Raw genomic sequence first — 23,836 nt, 5'->3', positions numbered from 1 at the left:
CGGTCAAGCATCGCGTCATGACATCTTGAGGCCCCAAGTCACGAGCTTAATCCTGGGTTGCGTGACCTGGACCGGTCAGTTTCCTTACGTTAGGAGACTTGCCCTTGATTGGAGGATCGACACCGGTCAAATTGAAACATGCGGCTCATAGGAAACCCAAGCTACCTGACGTTTGCATGAACCAATCACACTACGCCAAGAGATTATCTATACAAGAGCGCATTTGCCGGGCCCATCTGTCAACGCTCCAACGTTGTAACTCCATCATGGAGATTGATTTGGGCCTCCACATGGACTATGTAGGAATATGCGAGCCACAGATGACCAGCTTCTGCAGTGGCAGCCACCTTTCGGTTCTTTATCCGGGCCAACAACTCAGAACACAGTTAGACATGACCGGTTGCCGGTCACACTTCCTGGTGCTGAGTTGGTCGCCCAACCACTATTTGGTAGAAGACACCTCACCTCATGGGTGATGCAATCATCTGCAAGTTGGTGCATCACCGGTCAGAATCACAAAACAAACACTCGTTACATATGCAGGTAGCCTCCGGGCAAGGTGCGGGAATTCTTTCTCATACGGAATTGCAGGACATGCCTTTAGACTTAGCGAAGGATCGACTGGCTTATGTATACTAGGTTGAGTAATCTCTATGGCCATGGTAGGCCTCAGCGACTCGAGACTAAGAAAGGCCAGGCAACGCATGCTACACCGCATGCATGAGCTCAATTAGAGGCTTAGAACACCGAGCCAAGCCGGACAGCAACATGGGGATTGTTAGAAATGGATGTTGGCGCCTGACGTTTCGGTTACACGCATCTGTCGATTGTTGATTGAGTCGTACGACGGGAACATACATCCGGATCGTTCGAGAAGAGGAAGCGCAGCCACGTTTGAAAGTGAAACGTGTTGGAGTCCCACAAGAGAATGAGTAAACGACGAGTTGCCAGGAGGCACTATGTACGCAAGGCGGCATGGCAGGGTTGGAGGAGCTACTCTATAGAGTACAGGTCAATACAGAGTATTAGACCCGACCGTATACTGCGAGGAACCGGTGGCTTTTCCAGACATGTGGTCTAGCCTTTTAGTCGTGGCTCGGCAAGACATGGATGACTCGCAGCCATACGATCTGATGCTGCAGCAATGTGACATTTCAACTTTGGAGTGCTTCAGAGTCCTCTCGAGGAAGGGGGCAGCTGAAATCTCGCCTTCTTTTTTCCTTCTCTTGGGCAGCCCTAAACGCTGATCTTGACGCTAAAGTCGTTGGATGGACGTGTACCCTGGCGATCAAACCATGAACCAGCCAGTTGGAAACAGCAATTGTGAGAACCGATGTACTATGATGGAGATGGTGGCAGCAAGGAAGCAATGCCATGCCCGTGGCCCGTGGGCATGCAGATAAGGACATCACGTTTCATCGCACGATGCCATCAGATACATACAATAGCCTCAGTCCGGCATCACGATCCGATCTCAATGGTCAATCTACTGCTTCCCCACACATGTTTCCCCTCGACATCTCATCTCAACTCCAGAAACAAAACAAACATGCTCCGCGCAACCTTTAGTGGCGCACGTGGCTTCTTAACGGTGCGGGACTAGGGCGTTAGCACCTGGAAACTTGCATGGGGTTGTATTATGAGGGGAGTTCCACTGTAAAGTGGGATTGACAAGAGACCATGCCCTTGAGACGAGACGAGATGAGGCGAGGCGAGAAGGAAAGAGGAAAGAGAAAGAAAGAGAGAAAACAAAAGAAAGAGGAAACAAGCGGTGTGTTCCGGGGATGACGGCAAGGCACCTCGTCCTCTTGTCATAGCGTCCGTCAATTTCAGCTTCAGTTGGCAGCGAAGCAATCTGACTCTGTCGATACATATTTGATCTACAATGCACAATTCCGCAAGCAAGCAAGCGTTAATAGGTAATTGACAATGCTCGGGGAGTTGTACTGGGCCGAACAAGTTGAGTCGTAGGGCGCTCCGTGCCCGTTCTGCGCTGCGCTGTGTTGTGCTGTGCTGTGTTGTGCTGTGCCTGTCAGACTCAGGGTTTATGGCGGCTATGTCTTACCCAGCGCTTGGGTTACAGTGGTACGTCCGTACGTACTGGATGGATGGATGGTATAGATCTCGTGGAGATCCTGGCATGCCTACACTTTTTGATGCATGCCATCCAGGAATTCTACAGCACAGCACCCTCGGGGCAAGTTGCAGAATTTCATCTAGGCGATACAAACGACAGCAGTACAGTCAAGACGCTAAAGTCAGTCCCTCTAATTATCATATCACCCTAGGAGGCTTGTGGTACCTGACACGGCCCAGCTAGAAGCATGTCCAGGCCTTTCAGGTTGTACTGACTGTCTCAAGTTACCGTCGACTACTGTACTCGAAGCTTGCCGTCTAGTTTAGTCTCCAGGACTTCAGCTGGGTTGTTTTACTTTTTGACCGTTTCGGGGGTTGAGTGGAGAAAGAGAAGAGAGAAAAGAGTATGTTTTCTTCTTGTCTCTTCTCTTCTCTTTCTCCCTCTCTAGTCTATCGCCCGCCCAGAGATCGCCCGAGTTGACAAGGTTGATACCTAGTAGGTAGTCTACTCTACCTACTGTATGAGAAAAGTACGACACAACCATTTTATTGGTGTGCCTTGTCTGATATCATTCGCTCGTTTTGTTCTTTCTTCTTTTTCCAACGAAACGCTTTTCTCACCCCCCAAAAGCCGCCAACCGCACATAGAGTTCAGGGGTACAGTACTACTCGCTAGACTAGACTAGTTGTCTAAGTTTTTTGGTGTTTCTTTTCTGTGTTGCTCCTTGCTAAGTCTCTTTTTTTACCCATATGGTTTCTTTTTCTCTCTCGTTTCTCAATCAATACACCCCCCTTCGCTGAAGCCGTCAAGATGAGACAACTCCCCTTGGCATACGTCCGCGTCAATTAATCAATCTCATCAGTCGATTTAATTAACCAAGCGTATATGTATGGATTTACTCGTTCAAGGAGTGTGGAACTAGACTGTACATAGGCGCCAGGGCCCACGACCTGCACTGTATTGTAGCTGGGTTGCTGCGGCTGCACTACATCAGATAGAGCAGAACAATATACTGTGCTGTATGTACCTAGCTATGGATTCGATTCAATTGGATGCTTGATGCTTGGACGCCTTGTCCTAGCCTTACATTACCTTGCCTTACCTTACTTACACGCATGCGGACATGACGGTCAGTAGGGAGTCTCTCTATGTACACGAGACTGACCTGACCTGACCGGCAATTGCCTTTGCTCAACGGTTACTAGTTTCGGGTTTCTGGCGTCTGTCTCTGAGTCGACCGCTATTTTGCCATGTACAGTCCAGTATTATCTAGCATTAGCATTGGCATTGGCCTAGAGTTCTCTTCCCTTCCCGGTCCGGTCATGGGTTCAGGAGTTGGAGGCTCCCGTCATGATATAAAGTTTGTTGTCCGCACCCATGATGGCTAACATGGCGTCGGCAAGTCTCACTTTTTCTTATACATACAGAGCAATTCCATTCTATTCTTTTTCTTTTATCCTTCTCTCCTCTTGCGCATAGACTTCTGAGACTTCAATTGAACACATCTACCCTTCCACCATGGCTATCTCTTCTGTCCTTATTATAGGGGCCGGCAACTTTGGTGCCGCAACGGCGCTCTCTCTACTAAGACAGGGCAACGTCAAGGTCACCATCGTCGACCCTGCTGCTTACCCCAATCCAAGAGCCGCCTCACACGACATCAACAAGATCATTCGTGATGACTATCCGGACAAGCTCTACATGCGCCTGCTGAAAAAGGCCATGCCAAAATGGAGAGAAGACGATCTCTACAAGTCCTTCTACCATGAGGTAGGCATGCTCCGTGCCGACTCCACCTCTTTCGGCGAAGAGAGCATTGCCTCATACCGCGAGATGGGAATCCCCAACAAGTCAGAGCTACTGCCTGTTGAAGAGGTGCGCCGCCGCTGGAACGGAGCCTTCAAGACTGCCAACTTCAAGGGCCTGGATAAGGTTCTCTGGAACCCCAACGTGGGGTTCGGGGAGGCGGACAAGGCGCTCGGCGCAGTGGTGCAAGCTGCGGTCAACCTCGGAGCCGAATTCATCATGGGCGAGGTGACGGCACTGGACTTTGGATCTGAAGATCAATGCACCGGTGTCACGCTCAAGGATGGCACAACATTACGTGCTGACAAGACCCTTCTGGCAGCAGGAGCTCGAACTGCATCTCTTCTTGCCCAGAGCGCGCCCCAAAAGCCACTGCTCCATGCTGGCGAAAGGTTGTTGGCCACAGGTGCTGTGAGCTTCTACGCGAAGCTGCATGGCGCGCAGAAGGACAAGTTCGCTACGATTCCGGTTCTCAAGAACTGCTTGCCCCAGGTTAAAGGTACGTAGGCGGCTGCCGAGCTGAGGCGAGGCAAGGCGGATATCATCGGGCTCTATGCTAACAAGACTTCTTATTCAGGCGAAGGCATGTCGATACTGTCTGACGGTACTATCAAGTTCAACTGCGACCTATGCTTTACCAACTACCAAGTATTTCCTCCGACCGGTGAGGCCATGTCAGTTGTGCCTGACCAGTCCGTGTACAACACGTGGACAGGGCCTCGGTTCCTCAAGTTCTTCGAGGATCGGGCGCGACGGACGTTTAATGGTCTATACGGCAAGGAAGTTGAGAATATCAAGATTGAGGCCTACCGGATGTGTTGGTAAGCAAGGCCACGGCCACCCCCTTTCCTTTGTCTCTAGATTTCATCATATTGTCTCGCCTTGCCTTGTCTTGTTTTTATCATGAATACAGTCTGACCGGTCTATGCCACAGGGACGCATCAACACCAACGCATGACTTTCTCATCTCTCCTCACCCGCAATCCAACAATCTCTATATCGCAACCGGAGGTTCGTTCCATGGCTGGAAGTTCCTGCCTGTCATTGGTGACTACGTCGTCGATATGATGCAGGGCACCCTTGACAGCGACCTAGCCGACCGATGGGCCTGGGACAAGAAGGGCGGTGATGGCCACTCAGCGAACCCTACATACCAGATTGTCGGGGACCTCCAGGACTGGACTGGCGGCTGGGCCAACTGAGGAAGGAGAAAAGAACAGATTAGACTTTTCTCTCTCTCTTTTCTTTGAGCCAAAGCCACCGATCGCTACAGCACAGCTACAGTCATAGCCATAGCGCTAGCACTCGCCCGAAGGATCGAAATCAAGATCAACCCCAAACGAACCCAACCCAACCAACGGGGACAGTGACAGCGACAGTTACAGGGGTCGATGATCCGGACACGGGGGGCATGGTACATGTTACAGGGTGCAGGGGTCCTGATTGTTGTCAGTTCAAGGGGGTAGACACGAGCCATTGCCCCATGTCTAGCATTTGATCGGCGCCAAAGTTTGGAACCTTCCCCGGCAGTTCAAGCGAGACAGCGACGAACTAGACCTGGGCCTCTCATACGACAGAGTTTCTCTGAGCTGAACCAACGTTGAACGAACCCAGGCAGGGATGATGAATGGCTGATTATGATGACGACGATGATGATGGTTTGGTTTGGTTCAGACATGGAGCTCTCTCTATCTCTTATGTACTTGGTTACAGCATTCACAAACTGGGAGCGACAAAGATGAGGAGTATGCGGCGACTTGGGAGTCGATTTGTTATTGTGTTTCTTTTTCCTCTGTTCCTCTTTTCCCCTTCATTCTCAGGCTGTCTGGGCTTCTTTTCCTGTTCTCATGTTCCTAGAGATATCATAACATGTCATATTTTTTTCGTTGGATTTTTGTAATTTTCTTTTCTCTTGTCATCACATTCACGTCAGGATGCTCTCTTGTCATTCGTGCGCGTTCTTATTGCTTTTTCCTGTTCTGGTTTTTTGGGGTTATACAAAGGTCAGCATCCACCAACGCATCCAAGTTAAAAGATGGCGAGGAAGATACAAGAAGAATACATTGGATTTAGCATTTCATTTCCTATCTAAGAACATTTGAGGAGCAATTATCTACCATTGCCAGCAAAGCATTACAACGCCAAGCATCATCACATAACATCAGGCCCGACCGTCTCTGACCGGAGAATTTCTTTAGTTGGCTATTGTGATATATGACAAGTTTCTCGTGAGGTGAGACAACAAAACCTACAGGCTGCTTAAAGACATCGGCACAGTAAAGGGGGGTCTGGTACACAAGCCTTGGCATGTTGTTCTCTTTTGGACATGTCATGGCATGACAGGACAAGATGTGGGTTGAGGTTTGTCTGAGGTAAGGGGAGAATACCACCATAGCCAACTCCTCAACCTGCCATGTTATATCATAGTACATATGAAAAAAGATCACAAGGACTAGACTTTCACAAGGGTCCAGGGCCCTTATTACCGGTAGTTGGCATGTACTGTTATTATTCCAGCACCTTCGGGGACAACAAGCGAGGCTGAGAAAAGAGACCTTATTCTCTCCTCCTTTTGAAATCACATTTGGATAGATAAGCACGTTTACTGGCCTATCAGAAGTGATCAGGTTTCTCAATAGACAAGAGCGCCTTTCTTGAACTGAGCATGTGCACATTTCCAAATACCCTCTCAATGCACTGTAGGGCTTTTATTTAGCTCCTCTAGATGGGGCTGATGGGCTTGTGCTTGCAACTTTTTGGGGAGAGCTGAGACAGGGATCTCGCAGATCTCGCTTGGACCATCTCCAGGTCCACTACAGCACGTACCATCTACTGTATCCGTACTCATTTATTAGCTTCAATAGTTGGTATCAATGAAGAATCCTTCAAAGACAAGGCCCCTCGGAGTAGGGCGTCCAAGCGAGTGACGCAGATAATGTACAGTATCCGTAACAAACGACAAGTCAACAGAGTTACAGGCCATGCATGTTGCATGAATATATTCCTTCTTCATCATGCTATAATTAACAAGTGGTAATCGTATCGCATGTTTGCTTCATCTTGCCTTATCTGATCTATCATCTCAACAAACCTGCCCTTACATCGTTCTACTTTGCCTCTAGAACTCTTCGTTCCGAGGGGAAATTCGAGTATATTCCTTCCTTGTGACCAAGTTGTTTGTCCCTACATTGCCAAGAGATGGATGATACGATCTCCATATCGGTCTAAGGGAGAAACATCGCAGAAGTGAGACAGGGTATGCAAAGTGTACAAGTTGCTTGCATATCAAAGGATTCGAGGCCGTTCAAGGTTCTTCTTTCACTAATGGTTTCCATTTACGTTAGCACAGTACAGTACAGTCGCTCTCGCTTGCTCTTCTAATGCCTGCCCGGGCTGAAGCTCAACTGAATCAATATAACCAGCCAACTGGGCTGCGGAGCCTGCCCCTGAATGATTATGACGTTTCCCTTGTCCTTTCCGCGGCGCAATGTTTCAGTTGGCAGCTAAATACCATGCTGTTGGCTGTACAGAAAAAAAAAAGCAAATACTGTAAGACGGAGAATCTGAAAAATTGCACGTCTGCTGATGATGGCGAAGTTTCCACGCAACGGCTCAGTGATCGTCATAGCCTCACTTAACGCTCAGACGGGTTTTAAGTTTTGCAGGGAAAACTTGACGATCTTTTTATCCTCTACTTCAGCCTCATGTGAGCTGTCGGTCTTTATCACCATGTTTGTGCATCTACTTTCGATGCAGCAGAGCATGGATACGTAACTCAGGACATGTCGTAAATTGACCAGTCGGTCTATACGCGGCGCTCTCTGCATTTGATTTGATCGTGGTCCGAATCCGATGAGATACGATCAGATGAGATCTCGACCCTTTCAGCATCACGCAGTATTAGCTCCATATCACCTCTCAATACCTTGGCAAGGCAGCCTCGCGTTGCTTTTTCCTTCTCGATTGGCTGTGCGGCAGATAATGTTTGCTTTTTGGCGTTCGCGTTTGAAAGAAAACGTCGATTGGTCTCGCGGACATTCGTCAGGGTACGAACTCGTCGGCCGATGATCGGTCCCTCGCATTTCGGACTCTTCTGATGAGATACGATCTTGATTGTTTGAGATCGGTGAGGGAATCGTATCGTACCATCCGTACGGTACCGTACAGCATACCGTGCCAGGTACTTGGGAGGGGAGAAAGGGTACTTACTTGCATGGGTGGAAAGATGGAAGCTTAGGGTAAGTGCTTCACGATTGAGGTTGGTATTGTCGGAGAGGCTTTGGCAGTGGAATAGCAGAGAGGTCTACAAAATCTCAGAAAATCATGTTAACCAAATAGTCCAAGTTGGTTTATTTTGGTGTTGAGTGGGAAATCAATTTGATAGCGATTTGACAGCATTTGATTTTGCTAAATGTCTTTCAGATTGTCGACGCGGTTAATAAACACCGGCCAATTATCCACAAGCGATGGCGTGTTTGCTAGATACTGGTAGAAGAGAAGCTCAGCAACCCAGAAAAACAACGCAAACATGATAATAACCGATTATCTACACCATCAGATCGTTTAGAAGAAGATGGTCGAGTTATTGTTCAAATAAAGCAACGCTGCTTAGTACATAGTTTTTGATAAGACCAACTCTACTATCAATTAACCTATCCCCTGTGGCTTAGTTGGCTAAAGCGTCCGACTGTTATTCATAGACAATCGGGAGATCGGAAGTTCGAGCCTTCCCGGGGGAGTCTGTTTTTGCTGTTTTTATCCTTCCATTTTTTTTCTTCATATGCTTTCGAGAGGATTTTCATTCTAAATCGCTTTTGTTTTGCAAATTGGATTACTTTACTGGATGCTGTCGAGGATGGGACTCGCTCAGCCGCCATACAAACAACATCGTTCCTTCCATATTACCTGCCAGGCTGCCCAGAAACCTGTGCGATCTCGCTAAGCTCAAATGGCCTCCCAACATCCATTGCTTCAAACTCAAGCTGTGAGAGTCACAATATCTTCAACAAGCCCGTAACAAAGGTTGATTGATAAAGCGTATCACTAGAAAGGGTATTGATGTGGTAGTGAACCTGCTGATACTGCAAGGTCCCTTCGGCTGGCTCGGTACCTCGGCAGAATACAGGATCGCACGCGATGGGCCGCTGGGCAGTTTCAGATACAGGACTCACCTGACTGATCACATACTCTATCTGCTTCATGCAGGCTGTTTATAGCACGTGCATCGTCTTGGATACCAGATGATCCTGCTTGTCTCTTGCTGATCACCAGATCTATCGATGTCTTCCTAGATTCGATCGCAGCTGGATAAAGTGCACTCCTGAACTTCCAATGATGCTATCATGATGAACACCCGAGACTTGCAATTGGCAAAAGGCTATCATTGGTATCGGTATCTCGATTTCTTTCACCGGTCGCTAAAACCCCCAAACAATCAACCTGACACTCAGCATGCAGGCTCCCAGCCTACTCGTACCAACCTCCAAACTTCGGATGGCTGCTTTCGTATCACACCCATGCCATCGGGGATCTCACTATCCCGATCAATCTCCGCGACCGAGCAGAGCAAAAGCTCATCTCCTTGAGCGTTGAGACCTGAAGAGGCTGAGACCCCTATTTCCAAAAAGTCCTCCACGTGAGCTGAGATTGGGCATTCTTGGGATTGGGCTGAGGTTCATACGACCGAAAACCCCCAGTAATATAGTGTTGATGCCCAAAAGGATCGGCAACCCTCGCTTGAAAGAGGGGAATTGGTATCAAAACAAAAGGAAATTTGTGCTCGGATTTCCAGATTTGTTCTGTCCGCGGCGGAGAACTGCGGAAAACCTATTTTCGCTCATCACTAGTCGGTTTCACTGCGCCGGTATTTGCTTTTTCGCGGAGGTTGGTCTCGTGGTCTAGACCACTTACACGAAATGAGATGATACTGATGTTGGGCAACATTTTGGAATAATTGTTAAGGCGGGTAACAATTTCAAAAGTTTTACCGATAGTCGCGCGTGTAAACCTCCAATGCTCCGGTTGCGACCAAAGCACCGATGAGTCTAGGAGCCTGGTATTATGGGACTCTCACATGTCTCCCTGGGCTCAGATGTGCTTGTGGCCGGGCATACGTCTCCCAACGTTGGCAACTGGGAACATGGACTTGACCAGCAAGTCGGACGTCTCAGAAAATAGCGAACAAAAATTGCTAATCTTCTTGTTCTGGGGTCTCAAGTCAGAACATATGTGATGAAAGCCACCATATACCTCATGGAAGAACGAATGTAACATGAATAGTCAAAGTTCGATTGTATTCAAACGCTTCAATGCTTTCTATACTACTGACCACCATTTTGAACATTAATCGTAAAAAAGACGCATCGTCTAGTAAACCTCGAGGACGTATCGTCCCTCCTCCTTGAGCTTCTCAATCTCCTTGCGAGGATCAATCTTCTTGCCAGCAGCCTTGGCCTCGTGGGCGATAGCCTCCTCAAGAACCTTGGTTACGTCAGGTACAGGCCAGGTAGGACCGCACAGGTAGAAGCTACCCTCATCTTGAACGTAGGCCTTAGCAATCTCCTTGAGAGTCTGGCGCATACGGTCCTGAATGTAGATCTTCTGAGGCTGGTCACGAGAGAAGGCAGAACCGATGAGAGTGACAACACCGGCAGCCAGGTAGGCCTCCCACTCCTCACCGTAAAGGTACTCCTCACGCTGGTGACGAGAACCAAGGTAAAGGAGGATGGAACCAATCTCCTTGCCCTGAGCCTTCTGCATAGCACGGTACTGGACAAAGGCACGGAAAGGAGCGAGACCCGTTCCGAGACCAGCCATGATGAGAGGAGCAGTGTCCTTCGTAGGAAGCTTCATGACGGAAGGCTTGACAGAAGCAGTGACCTTGGCTCCGACTGGCAGACGGCTGAGGTAACGGGTAGCGTGTCCGTATCGGGTACGGCCACGAGGGTCAACCCAGTCGACGACAACAATCATCAGAGACACAGAGTTAGGAGTGACAGCCTGAGCGGAAGCGATAGAGTACTCTCGGCGCTTCGCAGGGCTGACAATCTTGATGAGTTCTTGGAAGCTGGGGCGAGCAGACTTGAATTCCTCAAGAATGTCGACGTAAGTAGCGGTGTCAACCTCAGTGCGGCGCTTCAGGTCCTCAGCACCAGTGGGGCTGGCAAGGGCCTCGAGCTTCTGCTTCTCAGTCTCATCAGTGGCGAACTCAGCAAGAGCCTCGTAGAAGCGCTTGGGAGGCTTGCCAAGGATATCGACGTTCTGGACGAGAGCCTGGAAGACAGTGCGGGTCTCAAGGAGAGCAGGGTCCTCGCGAGCAGGAACCTGGACCAGCTCGGCAGGGTTGAGGCCGTAGAACTCGATGAACTGGCTGACCTCTTCCTCGTCGTTCTCAGCGTGGATACCCAGAGCCTCACCAATCTTGTAGGTGAGACCAGAGTCACCGAGATCAAACTCAATGTGGAAGATGTTACGGTCATAATCCTGAGGGGTGAGACGACGATTCTCCTTGACGGTGATGGTGGAAGTCTTGACAGTCAACTCAGGTCGCAGAACGTTCTTGGTGCCATAAGCCTCCTTGAAAGCAAGGGACTTGGCAGCGGCCTGCCAATCGCGGAGCTCAAATGTCTCCTCAACCTCCTCCTTGTCGTGGACGACAAAGCTGTTGGACTGGATGGTGGCAGGAAGGTTGGGGTCAGCAAAGTCAGCGTCAACCTCAGCCCAGGTAGCAGGGACCTCGAACTGGCGGAGGCAGAGGCCGACAGCATCGATGGATTCCTCCAGAGTGGGAGGGTGACCCTCAGAAAGGATATGCTTGGCAATGTTCTCGGGGGTGTAGTCAGGAAGAGCAACCTTCAAGAAAGCCAGCTCCAAAAGGAGCTTGGAGAAGAGAGGGTCCTTCTCGAAAGCAGGAGAGTAGGTAGAGTCGAGGATGAAGAGCTGAGCAGCCTTCTCCTGGAGACTCTTTCGGAAAGCAACAGGAAGACGCTTCTCAACCTCATCATCCTTGAAGTTGGACAGCTTAACGATGACGCTGCCACCGTTAGCCAGACCCTTGAGAACATCAATCTCCTTAAGAATGTTCTCGTCGCCAACAACGACGGTGTTGGCCTCATCGATGTCGTAAGGGGCCTCGAGAGCCTTCTTGGAAGATCGCAGGTCACTACGGACAACACCACCCTGGGTGAGGTTGTCGAAGATCTCGTTGACATAGACGTTAGAGGTAGACTCCTTGGAGAGGAGGTTGCCAATAACGCTAGGGGAGTTCAGAGCGGGTGAGCTGTCGAGGTCCCAGAAGGTGAACTGCTGAGCCTGAACGAGGGAAGGAAGCTTCTTAGCCTCGCCCTCATTGCCGAAGATCTTGTGCAGAGTGCTGACCAGACCCTGAGGAGTGAAAGACTGAGCAGGGGTGTACTTGATGTCAAGGACCTCAGGCTCATTTTCAAACTTGCCAGAGAAAGCGACAGCGGTCAGGACGTCGCTGTAGAGGGCAGACTGGGTAGCCTCATCCTCAACAGCGAGCTCATCCTTGACCTGGCCGAAGACAGCGATGGTGCGAGCAGAGGCAGGGATAGCCTTGAGGAAAGCCTCCTCAATAAAGGGGCGGTAGATTCGCACATTGATAACACCAACCTTGGCGCCATCAGCGGAGAGCTTGGCCAGAACCTCCTTAGAGACTTGGGATTCGACACTGCCGAAAGCAACGAGAACGACATCAGGTGTCTCGTGTCCATGGTACTCAAAAGGCTCATACACGGTACCGAGCTCATCGTTGAAGAGCTTGAGAAGCTCGACAGCCTTGCCGGCTGTGTCAAGGCGGGTGTTGAGCTTGCCAGCCTCGGCGGAAAGCTTGTTGTACAAGTCGGCAACACCATTCTCACTCAAAGCATCGACAACACGGAGAGTCTCACGGGCGACGCGGACACCGTCGTAGATGTGGAGAGTGGGAAGAAGAGTAGCCAGGAGTGTGGCGAAAACAGACATGTGCTGAGCCTCGTAAGTAGAAGTGCTGGCAACGAGACCAAGACCGAGGTCCTCAGCAAGACGAAGAGCACTGTCGTAGTTGGAGATCAGACCCTTGCTGTCGGAGTAGTCGAGAGCGGCGACGTGGGCGACGAAAGGGCTGGAGACGCCATAGAGAAGAGAAAGCTGGTCAAGTGTTCCGCGAAGTTGTTGAAGACTGCCAGAGGGCGCAACCAGAGACTGGGGAATGTGGCGCTTGGAAACATCGAAGTCGGGAGAGAAGATATAGCCGAGAGCGAGGGCACCAGCGCCAACTCGAGTCTGGAGAGGCAGAACCTCAGTTGAGTATCCGTGGATGTTCTTCTCGTTCTGGGAGGCCCATTGCTTGAGTGCGATATCGAGGTCGAAAGTCTCAGGAGAGTATGAGAAGATCTTGTCGGACAACTTGTAGGCAATTTGTTGAACGAGCAACTGAGCAGTCACGTATGTCGGGCCGGAGATGGACGATAGAGAAACCTGCTGGCCGAAGGGAAGGCTGGACGACAGCTTGGTGAAGTCAGCCGAGTTGGTTTTGGCCACAGGGGCCGACTCTTGGTGAGGCATCTTGAGAATAAGAGTCCTGTGAGTTTCCGAGAGTCACTAGAGATGTGAGGATAAGACCCCGCGGTTGACTTTTGACTCTAGTCAAAAAGAAGGTCTACCGACTGAAACGAAACTCAAGTCGCTGGCTCTTAAAAGCGAGATGAGATGCTTCCAGTTCAGGGTGAAGGAAAACTAGGGAAGAGGGAAGAGAATGAGAATGAGAGGCGGAGTCGCAGAAGAAGTAGAACCCTTCAAGAGGCGACTCAACGGGGTAACGGTAACGGTAGCGAAATCCATTGCGCCAATTTGCTGTATCGCCGCCCTTGACTTGACGGATCTTGTTCGGTCTTGAGAATTGTTGATGCTTTGACAGAATCACGCAATTGAACTAAGCCGACTTCGGAAAGGACATCGATGTCGCAAGATGGGAAAGTTGTATGACAAAAAGGGCAGGGGCAATTGACGCCTTCCTTCCTGCCGTTGTATGGCCGTTATTTTGGTAGCTTCCCCACATCAGAGTCTGGCCCCTCATGGAGACCCCGAAATTCCGAGGCTCCTGCCGGGGTCGACTTTTTTTTCTAGAGGCCCCGATGTTCCGACCGGCACTCGGTGGTGTCGCAATCCCATTTTGCCGCTTTTGACTTTATTAAGCATCGGAGACAAAACCGTCTCGACATGAATCAGATAATCTGAAGCCAATCATGATGTTTTGTTTAGCATTGCCTGACTAGCCATTTAAATATGCTTATCCAGCGGAAAGGGTGTTATTCCCGGGCATTTTCACTGCCGTTGCCCGACAACAACTGTTACTAAACAGCACACATATCAGAGGCACTCAGCATATTTGGGGCAACAGGAAAATAGACTGAAGCTCGGAGTGCCGTTATATGCTTGAAATTTGAAGGTTAACTAGATTGGATATATAGACGGACCGTCGATGTTTGCAGAATCAGTCTCCATATATGCGTAGATACTCATAGCAATTACCATTTAGCTGATAATTGTATTCAAACAAGTGCTGAGAACCATAAGCCCGTGTAATTGCTATTCGACATCATCTCTCAGTAAGATGATGTCAATGACATGCTTGCTGACAGGGTAGATATCGATAGCTGACGGCTTCTCGCCATACTTGAATTTCAAAGCAAGTGTCATGTAAGTTGAAAGATGATCAACTCTCGTATAAGAGCCAAGAAACAGCAGTTCATCACCCCATTCCAAATCGAGTAATTTGTAATGTCCTGAGTTATGATCCTGAATCTCCCAAATGGAATGAATATTCCTTGGTAGCTGCTTTTAGTACAAGCTACGCCCGTCGAGAAGCTATACTGACGATCATGATTGATTAGTGATACTAGAATAAGAACAAGTGCATAATGACCTTCTTGAAAGCTGCTCTAGTCAAATCAGGTATAGTTTTCTACTATCTGTAGTCGGAACGCTGTGATAGAGCAGTTTGGCAGCTGCTGCCTACCGCGAACATAACATTGGTCGCAGTACGAAACTCGGGAATTTTTATCGTGGATAAACTAGTCGGTTAGAGTTAGGTAGTTTTGAAACACGAAGCTCTACTGTAAGGTATGTAACGCCCAGAGCTGGTTCGACAACTGCATTTCCATATCAACAGCCCGTATGTAGGTATGATCAGGCCAGTCTCAGTTTTATCAAATCTTCACCATGAAACTTGCAGGCGAACGTTGTGCTATATTCTAGATCGATCTGATCGGCGAACCTGATTGTGCTCACCATCATACTGATCTTCTCTGCACCCTGAGCAATGTTGAAGTCATGACAATATGACGCTCGCTTAACGAAGCAGCATTTTCACCCAGAGCCTGCGACCATTTGTAAGAAATGAGTAATAATGGATTAAAATCTACTTACGATAAACTGCCTAACTAGTCGTTCTAGACCTGGCCACGCTATATGATACACCAATAAAAGCCAGCTTAATTGTGTGTGGCGTACGGTTAATGCAAGTCAGAGAAGCACTGTTATACCCGTGTTTTATCCTAACTAGTCAGGACGGTCCATGATGGAGCTCTCTGTCTTTCTTCATGAGTCAAAAGCTGCTCATAACTAGAATCTACGATTGGGAAGCAAGGAACCATAAACTTAATCTGGACATTGAGTAGGCTCGGGCAACACTCGTTCGCCTTACGCAAGGGGCAAAGTTTGGGAAAGATATGAAATCCTAGCTTCCAAATCATAGCCTTGTTCAGTAATCCCGCCTTGGCATATGGGACTTCCCGATAGCTGGAATACCATGTTAGCAGCCAACAGGTTGGTCAAGCCCCGTGGGTCTTCGGCAGCGTCAGTGATATACCCACGACCATGCTTTCTGCATCATGTTGTGGACCATCCGGAGATTTTTAGTCCAATACAAGACCCTTGGCACATATAAGGTGGACTTTTGTAAAGGAATGCGGCTCGAATCTATCTGGACCAGACTATCAGCGCCCAACTCTAAACCGTCGACTTATACCATATCCGGAATATCTTCAACCCCCATTGGCTACTCAACCTATCGAGCTTTTCCTTGAACAGTTGAGAATTACAAAACCACGCGACTCGACTCCATAATGATGTGGTTCCTGGAAAGATTTTCTTCTTCTCTCCCATTCCGTGCATGCAGGAATGTGTTAGCCAACCCCAAGTGAGCTTAACAGACCGTCCCAGATGCCTGACATCGCGTGGTTGCTTACTTCACACCTTGCCTATCAAGGAAGTGTTTGTCCCTCTAAGTTCTAGCTAGAGCCATGGTCCGGCCAGCGTCCCCATTTCTAATATCTTAGCTGCATTGTTCCTGCGTCAAACAAGGCCAAACATGGACCTACGTGGCGGAATACCCGGTATTTGGTTACGACGAGGCGTCTGTTGGATCATGGAACGGCTGATGACACTGACGCCTCTTCAGGGTCTCGTGCGTTTCGCCCCTGGAAGCTCTATGGTCGTAAACATACCAGACAAAGAGGCTTCTGGTGGTCTTCCTGATTTGTACTTAAGTCTGAAACAGGGACGTCTTGAGCGGAACTTGTTTCTTCTTTCTCAAACCAACACTCTCATTTAGAAAGCATTAGTCTTTGTACCAACTCCAGTCTCTCCTTACACCATATACTTGAACAATGGTTCAACTCAAGACCTTCGCAATTATTGCGACCACGCTCCTTGGCTGCGCGCTGACAGCTCCCACAGCGACGCCAGAGGGCGTTGACAGTGCAATTCCTGACAGCTATATTATTACACTTAAGCCTAATATCAAGCAACCTACAGTCAAGGCTCATATGAAATGGGTTGGCGACGTTCACAAGCGAAGTCTCGAGAAGCGAGGTTTTGAGAAGCGTGATGGCGATAATGGTGTTGAGAAGACGTTTGAGACCGAGGCTGGCTTCCGAGGTTACTCTGGCACATTCGACCCTGAAACAATCAAGGAAATTAAGAAAAGCTCAGCGGTAAGAAACACTGATCAAGATTTTGTTAGTACTCCTCTAATAAACTAAACAGGTCGCCAATGTTGAACCTGACCGTCGAGTCAAGTTGATGTGGAAGCCAAGCAAGCGACAAGAGGAGCCTGTGCAGGCCCCGGTAGAGGGAAGCGAAACCGAACAGCCCAGTGAAGAGGACGACGAGGCCTCACTTGAGAAGAGGGGCGAGATTAACCAGACTCCTAGCACATGGGGTCTTGGAACGATCTCACACCGCAAGAAGGGCTTCAACAACTACTACTACCACAAGTCAAGCGGTGCTGACTCATATGCCTACGTTGTTGATAGTGGTGTCCGCATCACTCACAAGGAGTTCCAGGGCCGTGCCAAGTACGGCTGGACTGCCTTCAGGAAGGATCACACTGACCGTCTCGGCCACGGCACCCACGTCGCTGGAACCATCATTGGCAAGACCTTTGGTGTTGCTAAGAAGGCCAAGGTCATCTCTGTCAAAGTCTTCCAGGGCGACTCAGCTGATCTGTCAGTCATCCTGTCTGGGATTGAATGGGCTGTGAACGACATCGTCAAGAGGAAGCGTCAAGAGTTCTCTGTAGTCAACCTGTCTCTTGCTGTCGACGGTGTTTCTGGTGCTCTCAACGATCTCATCAAGAACGCTGCCAAGGCTGGTGTCATTGTCGTCGTCGCTGCTGGCAACCAAGGCAAGGAGGCCAAGCTCGTATCCCCTGCATCTGCTCCCCAGGCCATCACCGTTGGAGCGATTGACAACAATTGGAAGATCCCCAGCTGGTCTAACTATGGCTCTCAGGTTGACATTATGGCTCCCGGTGTCGGTATCACCTCGGCCTCGTGGTTGAGCGATAACGGTACATACGTCGAGGGCGGGACTTCCATGGCCTGCCCTCATGTCGCTGGTCTTGTGCTGTATGCTCAGTCAGTGGAGGGCGTCGTTGGAGTCAGTTCGACATTGAAGTACCTTAAAAAGTATGCCACCAACAAAAAGATTGTTGGTGACCGCCGTGGCTCTCCCAACCGAATCGCCAACAACAACAACTTTGCTCAAAGCAAGTGATTATTTTAAACCCCATTTAATGAGCTTGATTTCTTTAAAAGTAGACTGTATGTACTTAGACAAGGATAAACGATATAGCATGGCGTTTGGGGAGGACAGCACACATATACCTCTAGCGATTTGTACTTTAACATATAGACTTTGCTTTCAATTCAATCTTTACTGACTTTGCGAAATCTGTGGCCTGATCCTGAATACTTGATGACGACGATGATGGCGCGCGGCGGTGGTGATAACAAGCAACCCTTTACAAGGTGGTGAAAGCATGTTCTTATGTCTAGCATGTATACTCAAGACCGGCCACAATTGAGTATTGGAAAGATTACTGCAATGCCTTCTTCTACACCTTTTCAATGCATAGAATTCAATCTCCAGTGGGCAACATAAGAAATGTCCTCTAAGGCTTAGACTACTAAAATAAAGTAGCCTAACGACCAGTCTAAGCTAGCATAAAGTGACCAAATTATTTCGCCTCATGCCCCTAGGGACCAATTCTTCTGACACCCTGAGGAATCTGTATAAAATATTGGCCAGAGCGGAATTAGTAGTCTTAAGTCCGGGATCCGACATGGAGATAGTTTGTTTCCGGTCATAGAGGGACTGATTGTCCGCTTTCTGTGAGAACAGTAGCTGAGTCCTGCCGAGAACCTCATTTCAGATTCTTTTAGTCCGCAAAATGCGGAGTTTGACGTAGTATATTGTTTGGGTGCCTTTCATGTCATATCCCAGCCTTGTTATGCTATTCTAAAATAACATCCATTCAGCTCTCTTTGTCAACTACTTACCCATATATCATTTCGACCTCACCTAAAGAAACATGCATCTCATTCTTACTGGTGCCACGGGTCTTGTTGGGTCCAGCGTTCTAGATGCTATGCTCAAGTCTAAAGAGATCACGAAGATTTCAATCCTGAGCAGAAGACCAGTGCCTCTTGCAGAGAAAAACTCAAAAGTCAATACGATAATCCACAAAGACTTTTCAAACTATGAGCCTCAAGTCCTTGAGCAGCTACAGGGCGCCAATGGAGTGGTTTGGGCATTGGGGATCAGCCAGCTCAAAGTGACACCAGAGTTCGTCACCTTCGCTACAATTAGGCCAACCTCGAGTTTCTAACTTGTGTAACAGAGAATATGTCACCATCACCAGAGACTTCCCTCTCGCTGCTGTCAAGGCTCTATCTACCATATCGCCGACAGAGGAACCCTTTCGGTTTGTCTATGTTTCTGGTTATGGCGCAAGTACAACCCCAACGAGGTTCACTCCTCTCTTTGGACGTGTAAAGGGAGAGGCCGAGACAAAGCTTTCTGAGTTACGGACATCAAAGTTTCATATCGAGACTGTGCGTCCTTGCTTTGTAGACACTGCCAACCACGATGTCATCAAACCACACATTCCCAATCCAGGCATGGTGCACAATGCGCTAAGCGTCGTCTTTGGGCCCATTATACGGACGGTGATTAGTTCTATGCACAGTCCAACTGAACGACTTGGACCGTTTTTGACGGAGATGGCGATGGGAAAGTATGACAAGCAGTTGGATGCGGGTGGCCAAGGTATCTTGAATCTAAATGGCTCGAGGATATTGGAGAATGTAGCTTTCCAAAACCTGTATAGACCTTGAGTTGTCTCTGAGTATTGGGACAAGGGTATATAATAATCACTCAACTGTTACGCTTATCCACTTAGGTACTCTGAGTATTCAAAAGTACTTTGATTGTAGGTAACGATGAATGCATCATCACGTGCTGGTACTGATGCTGAGTCTGGTAACTGCGCAACACAAGGTGGTCTTTGAAGGTCTAGAAGCAGTCGGAGGGGACATGATAAACAATTGTTACCTACTACCTACCCATTTGAGATTAGGCCAGCCTGCATGCTATCAATACCCTTTCCCTTCCTTCTTATTCTCTCTTTCTATAAGTAGTCGAGTCCCAGCGCCAAGAAATGCTTCAATCTTTTGCTTCTTGCTCATACCTTCATTCTTACTTTACTACTTTTACTTTTACTTTTTCTGCTTTCATGAATGGATATCGGGCAACGAAATACCCTTCAGTAACAACACATGCCAATCGTCATCAATCCTTTCAAGCATTTGTTCCTCCCTTCGTCGTCTTATTTAATTGTTCTTTTGCCAAGAGCCTTCCCCACACAATGAATTCGTTTCCCAAGGCCAAGCTTTTTGCCCACCAGCGCCTTCCCTGTCAACACTTCTTGGCCTGAGTCATCACATTCTACCTAATTCAACTTGGGAAGGTATTGCTCAGCTCACATGAGTCACTGGAAATGCAATAGAGAAAAAGCTTATTGTTGTTCATCATACAATCGATGGTAATCAATTCGTTTCTCAAACTATGGTATTCCAAAATACAAACGCTACAACGCCGGCTTTAAATCGTTCATCCTCAATCATCCACATCTGGTTCAATTTTAGACCCGGTTGGCGGCATCCTTCTCCTGAGCATCAGACTCCTGGGCGTTCTGCTCGATAACCTCCGGAGTGTCCTCGATGCCAGTTCGCTTGTAAACGATCTGGGCCGCGAACAAATCGCCAGAGACGTTGACGGCGGTACGGAACCGGTCATGGAACCAATCAATAGCCACGATGACAGCGTACATTCCAGTAAGCTCGACATTGACGGAGCGGGCAATCATGATGAGAAGGACAAGAGAAGCTGAAGGGATAGGGGAAACACCAATTGAGGCCAAGGTCGACAGGAGCGCGACAATGACATAGTCGGTAGGTCCGAGGACTTTGCCTTGAGTGGCAGCCAGGAAAACCAGAGCAGCAGGGAGGTAGATGGCGGTACCGTCCATGTTGATCAAGCAACCCAGAGGGCAGACGAACTTGTATACGGTGGAGGAGATGCCACGCTCCTTGGCGCAACGAAGGGTAACAGAAAGTGTGGCAGCAGAAGACGCAGATCCCCAAGCTGTGATCCAGGCGGGGGAGATCTTGATCCAGTACGCGTAGGCGTTTCCTCGGGTAAAGGCAAAGAAGAGGATGGGGACAACGACCAAAATGTGGAGGAGCATGGTGGACAAGGTAGCGCCAATGAGAATTCCCAAGTTGGAGCCCATTGATGCAAGGTCGAGCTTCATCAGGTTAGGCAAGATGAGGAAAAAGACACCGATAGGGGCCACAGCAATGAGGAAGCCGACGACTTTGGTGACCATGCGCTCGATCTCTTCAGCAACTCGAATGATAGGCGACCGAGGGGATTCGATCAGGTAACCGACAATGATAGCAGTAATGATGACAGCAAGGAGCTCATCATTGGCCAGGGCGCCGACGATGTTTGCGGGAATGAAGGAGAAGAACATGCCCTCAACGACTTTGTAAATGGGGCGCTCCGAGGTGTCGGGAAGAGAATCGTCCTCTGTATCCAAAGCACCTTCATCGACGACACTGTACTGCTTGGACCAGACCAGACCCTGCATGATACAAGAAACTGCGATGGATAGAAGAGTGGTGGCGATATAGTATCCAATGGTCCATTTGGCAAGTTTGGAACCTCCATTGGACATCTCTCGAAGTCGGGTGATAGCAAGCAACATGGAACAGACAATCAGTGGCAGGACTGGCTACTTGTCAGCGAACGGCTCGAATTGCATATCATCTGGGTAAACTTACCAACCGCCTTGAGGGCTCGCAACCAGAGGTTACCAATGATGGAGAGGAGAACGATGGCGGCTTGAGGAACCGTATCAACCTGTGTCACAACAATCAAACCAATGGCGATGGCAAGCAGCGCAGCAGTGATGATCTGAAGAGCATGGCCTGGTTCTTTGAAACCATGCCACCATGGCCTCTTGATGACCTCCTCCTCACTATAGCCTTGAGGAATATCGTTGCTGGAGTTGGTGGGCACCTGCACCGGGCGCTCTTCGGGCACCTCCTTGACGTCTTTGGAAGACATTGCAATAGCAGAGGCTCAGCTTGATTATGTTTCGGGATGAAAGACAAGAGGTCTACTAAAGAGCTGGACGACTGGTGGAAGAGGAAGCGAGAACAGATGTTGGGAGCCCTAGCCAAAGTTCTAGAGAGTTCCCCAGCATTTATAGCTCATGGTGCTCGCCATCGCCAAGCCGACTTGATTGCATGGGAGGGACAACGCTCGAGCTTGGCCTGGCTGAGAAGAGAAGGTGTGTTACGAGATTCTTTCTTCAGTGCCAAGAGGACAAGCATCAAGTGCTTGGTATTGATAACCTGGGGGCACTCGGGTAGGCCGACTCAGAGTTGTCCGTTGGTGGACGTTGTGGGGAACACATAGGAGAATCTGTTGATTGAGGACTGGGATTTGCCCGAGGAGGCGACGATGCCAAGAGGAAGTGCAGGCAGACGAGTCGTTGGAGAAGAAGAGCCAAGAAAGCCAAGAGCTCGAGGCAGTTTTCCAGCCCATAACATGTTGTACATTCTCCCCAAGCCAAGGCGCCACACACGACAGAGTACCATGCATTACGGGGATTGAGCCCCACGCTCCAGATACGGTAGGATTGCACAGACGGGGACGAATGTTTGCGTTATCTGGCCAAGCTTCTGTTGGATGCAAACAAGCTGCATGTTTTACGAAATACCAAGGCTTGATAACACAGTGCGGGGACATGGTCAGTTCCCCATATATTTTCTATCTTTCGTGAGAGATAAGACGCCAAAGGACGATTCTGACTGGTTACCGTTGAAGAGGCGTTAATGAAATATGGTAGATCAATTCTGCCAAACAAGAAGAGACGCCGTGGCGTCTACGACTACTGTACGCATTGCACGCTACAACATTCGACTAGCAGTACCTTAAACAAAGGCTGACTAACAGAAACATCTAGTGCCATTGCCAATATCGCTCAACTGCAATTTTCTTCCTCGGAGTCAAATGCCTTGTTGTCATGCACCTCGGATGCGAAGAACACGCAATCGCCCATAGGCTTCTGAGGCCCGAGATCATTAAATTGAGGATTAGGGGTCACAGCAATAGAACAGTGATTGTATGTATACTGGGTTGTGCACAATATTCTCGGCTGTCTTCCCAACACTTGCAATTGGGAGCCTAGAGCCTGGATGAAATAAGCCAAGGGTCTTGATATGCCTCCAAAGCCTGCCCCTACAGCCCCTTGGAGGTGGAACTCGGAGTCTGAGCTAAGACCCTAGTGCTGTGCCATCCCCATGCCATCAAGATTGGAGATTCCTCTCCGTCGTTTCTGCACTTGCCGTAGCGGAGATTAACTCATTCACTACCTCGGATTCCACACGTTGACCTGGCGCGGCCAATTCTTTTTCTTTAGGTAACAGCTCGAAGCTCAGCGAACATGCCAAAAACCCATCTTGTGGATATTTCCTGTACCCCATTGTCTTGGCTGACCGCGTCTTGGATCATCACGCGCACAGCTACTACGTTCCATCGAAACCCTTGTCGACCATTGTCTCGGAACCATCTTGATGTCAGGTCGCCCAAGCCAATTCGTCGTCCCTGCCTCGAGATACGCATGGAATCCAACTAGAGACAATATCGACTGCACCTGCTATATGCGCGGGTAGCGTCTGGAGATAACCGGGTGTGATCATCAAGATAATAACCGCATGAAGCGATTAAGGGTAAACGGACCAGGGCTCCGCCCCGAATAAGCTACTGCAGAGACGGCCGGCAGAGTACAAGTCTACTAACTAACATCTCACGGCCTGTTTTTGTTTGGAGAAGCCCCTACCCCAAAAGATTCCAGAACCTTATTCGGAAGGACATGCACGCCTTATGTCGACAAACGGGGATTGTTGACCGATATCTTGCTCGGCTGGTTGGTTGTTATATTGAGAAGAACAAGGATCCGGCCAGCCTGCACTACTGCGGTACATAAATCCTTCATGAGTCCATTGCAGAGGACAACAGTCTCAATATTCTGCGCAC

General features: G+C 49.0%; 5 protein-coding genes across 5 annotated transcripts; 3 read left to right on the top strand and 2 right to left on the bottom strand.

The window, feature by feature from the left end:
- Window positions 1-3,595: 3,595 nt before the first annotated feature.
- Window positions 3,596-5,085, top strand: FIESC28_04396 (uncharacterized protein; the record flags this gene model as incomplete). The annotated part of the gene is made up of 3 exons (XM_031158543.1): window positions 3,596-4,382; window positions 4,461-4,704; window positions 4,818-5,085. The coding sequence occupies 3 exons, from the start codon at window positions 3,596-3,598 to the stop codon at window positions 5,083-5,085; spliced, it is 1,299 nt and encodes a 432-aa protein (XP_031017380.1).
- Window positions 5,086-10,249: 5,164 nt separating this feature from the next.
- Window positions 10,250-13,447, bottom strand: FIESC28_04395 (uncharacterized protein; the record flags this gene model as incomplete). Its single annotated transcript, XM_031158542.1, has 1 exon — window positions 10,250-13,447. The coding sequence occupies one exon, from the start codon at window positions 13,445-13,447 to the stop codon at window positions 10,250-10,252; it is 3,198 nt and encodes a 1,065-aa protein (XP_031017379.1).
- A 3,104-nt stretch (window positions 13,448-16,551) lies between these two features.
- FIESC28_04394 (uncharacterized protein) lies at window positions 16,552-17,941 on the top strand (the record flags this gene model as incomplete). Its single annotated transcript, XM_031158541.1, has 2 exons — window positions 16,552-16,878; window positions 16,931-17,941. 2 exons carry the CDS (start codon window positions 16,552-16,554, stop codon window positions 17,939-17,941), a joined length of 1,338 nt encoding a protein of 445 aa, XP_031017378.1.
- Window positions 17,942-18,758: 817 nt separating this feature from the next.
- FIESC28_04393 (uncharacterized protein) lies at window positions 18,759-19,563 on the top strand (the record flags this gene model as incomplete). The annotated part of the gene is made up of 2 exons (XM_031158540.1): window positions 18,759-19,012; window positions 19,068-19,563. The coding sequence occupies 2 exons, from the start codon at window positions 18,759-18,761 to the stop codon at window positions 19,561-19,563; spliced, it is 750 nt and encodes a 249-aa protein (XP_031017377.1).
- Window positions 19,564-20,369: 806 nt separating this feature from the next.
- Window positions 20,370-21,859, bottom strand: FIESC28_04392 (uncharacterized protein; the record flags this gene model as incomplete). Its single annotated transcript, XM_031158539.1, has 2 exons — window positions 20,370-21,520; window positions 21,574-21,859. The coding sequence occupies 2 exons, from the start codon at window positions 21,857-21,859 to the stop codon at window positions 20,370-20,372; spliced, it is 1,437 nt and encodes a 478-aa protein (XP_031017376.1).
- Between the last annotated feature and the right edge of the window lie 1,977 nt (window positions 21,860-23,836).

Source organism: Fusarium coffeatum (genome assembly GCF_003316985.1).
Source record: "Fusarium coffeatum strain FIESC_28 chromosome Unknown BRIP53273_contig_89, whole genome shotgun sequence".
Classification (NCBI taxonomy): domain Eukaryota; kingdom Fungi; phylum Ascomycota; class Sordariomycetes; order Hypocreales; family Nectriaceae; genus Fusarium; species Fusarium coffeatum.
The sequence above is the reverse complement of the archived record's forward strand: the minus strand, read 5'-3'. Positions and strand labels throughout refer to the sequence as shown.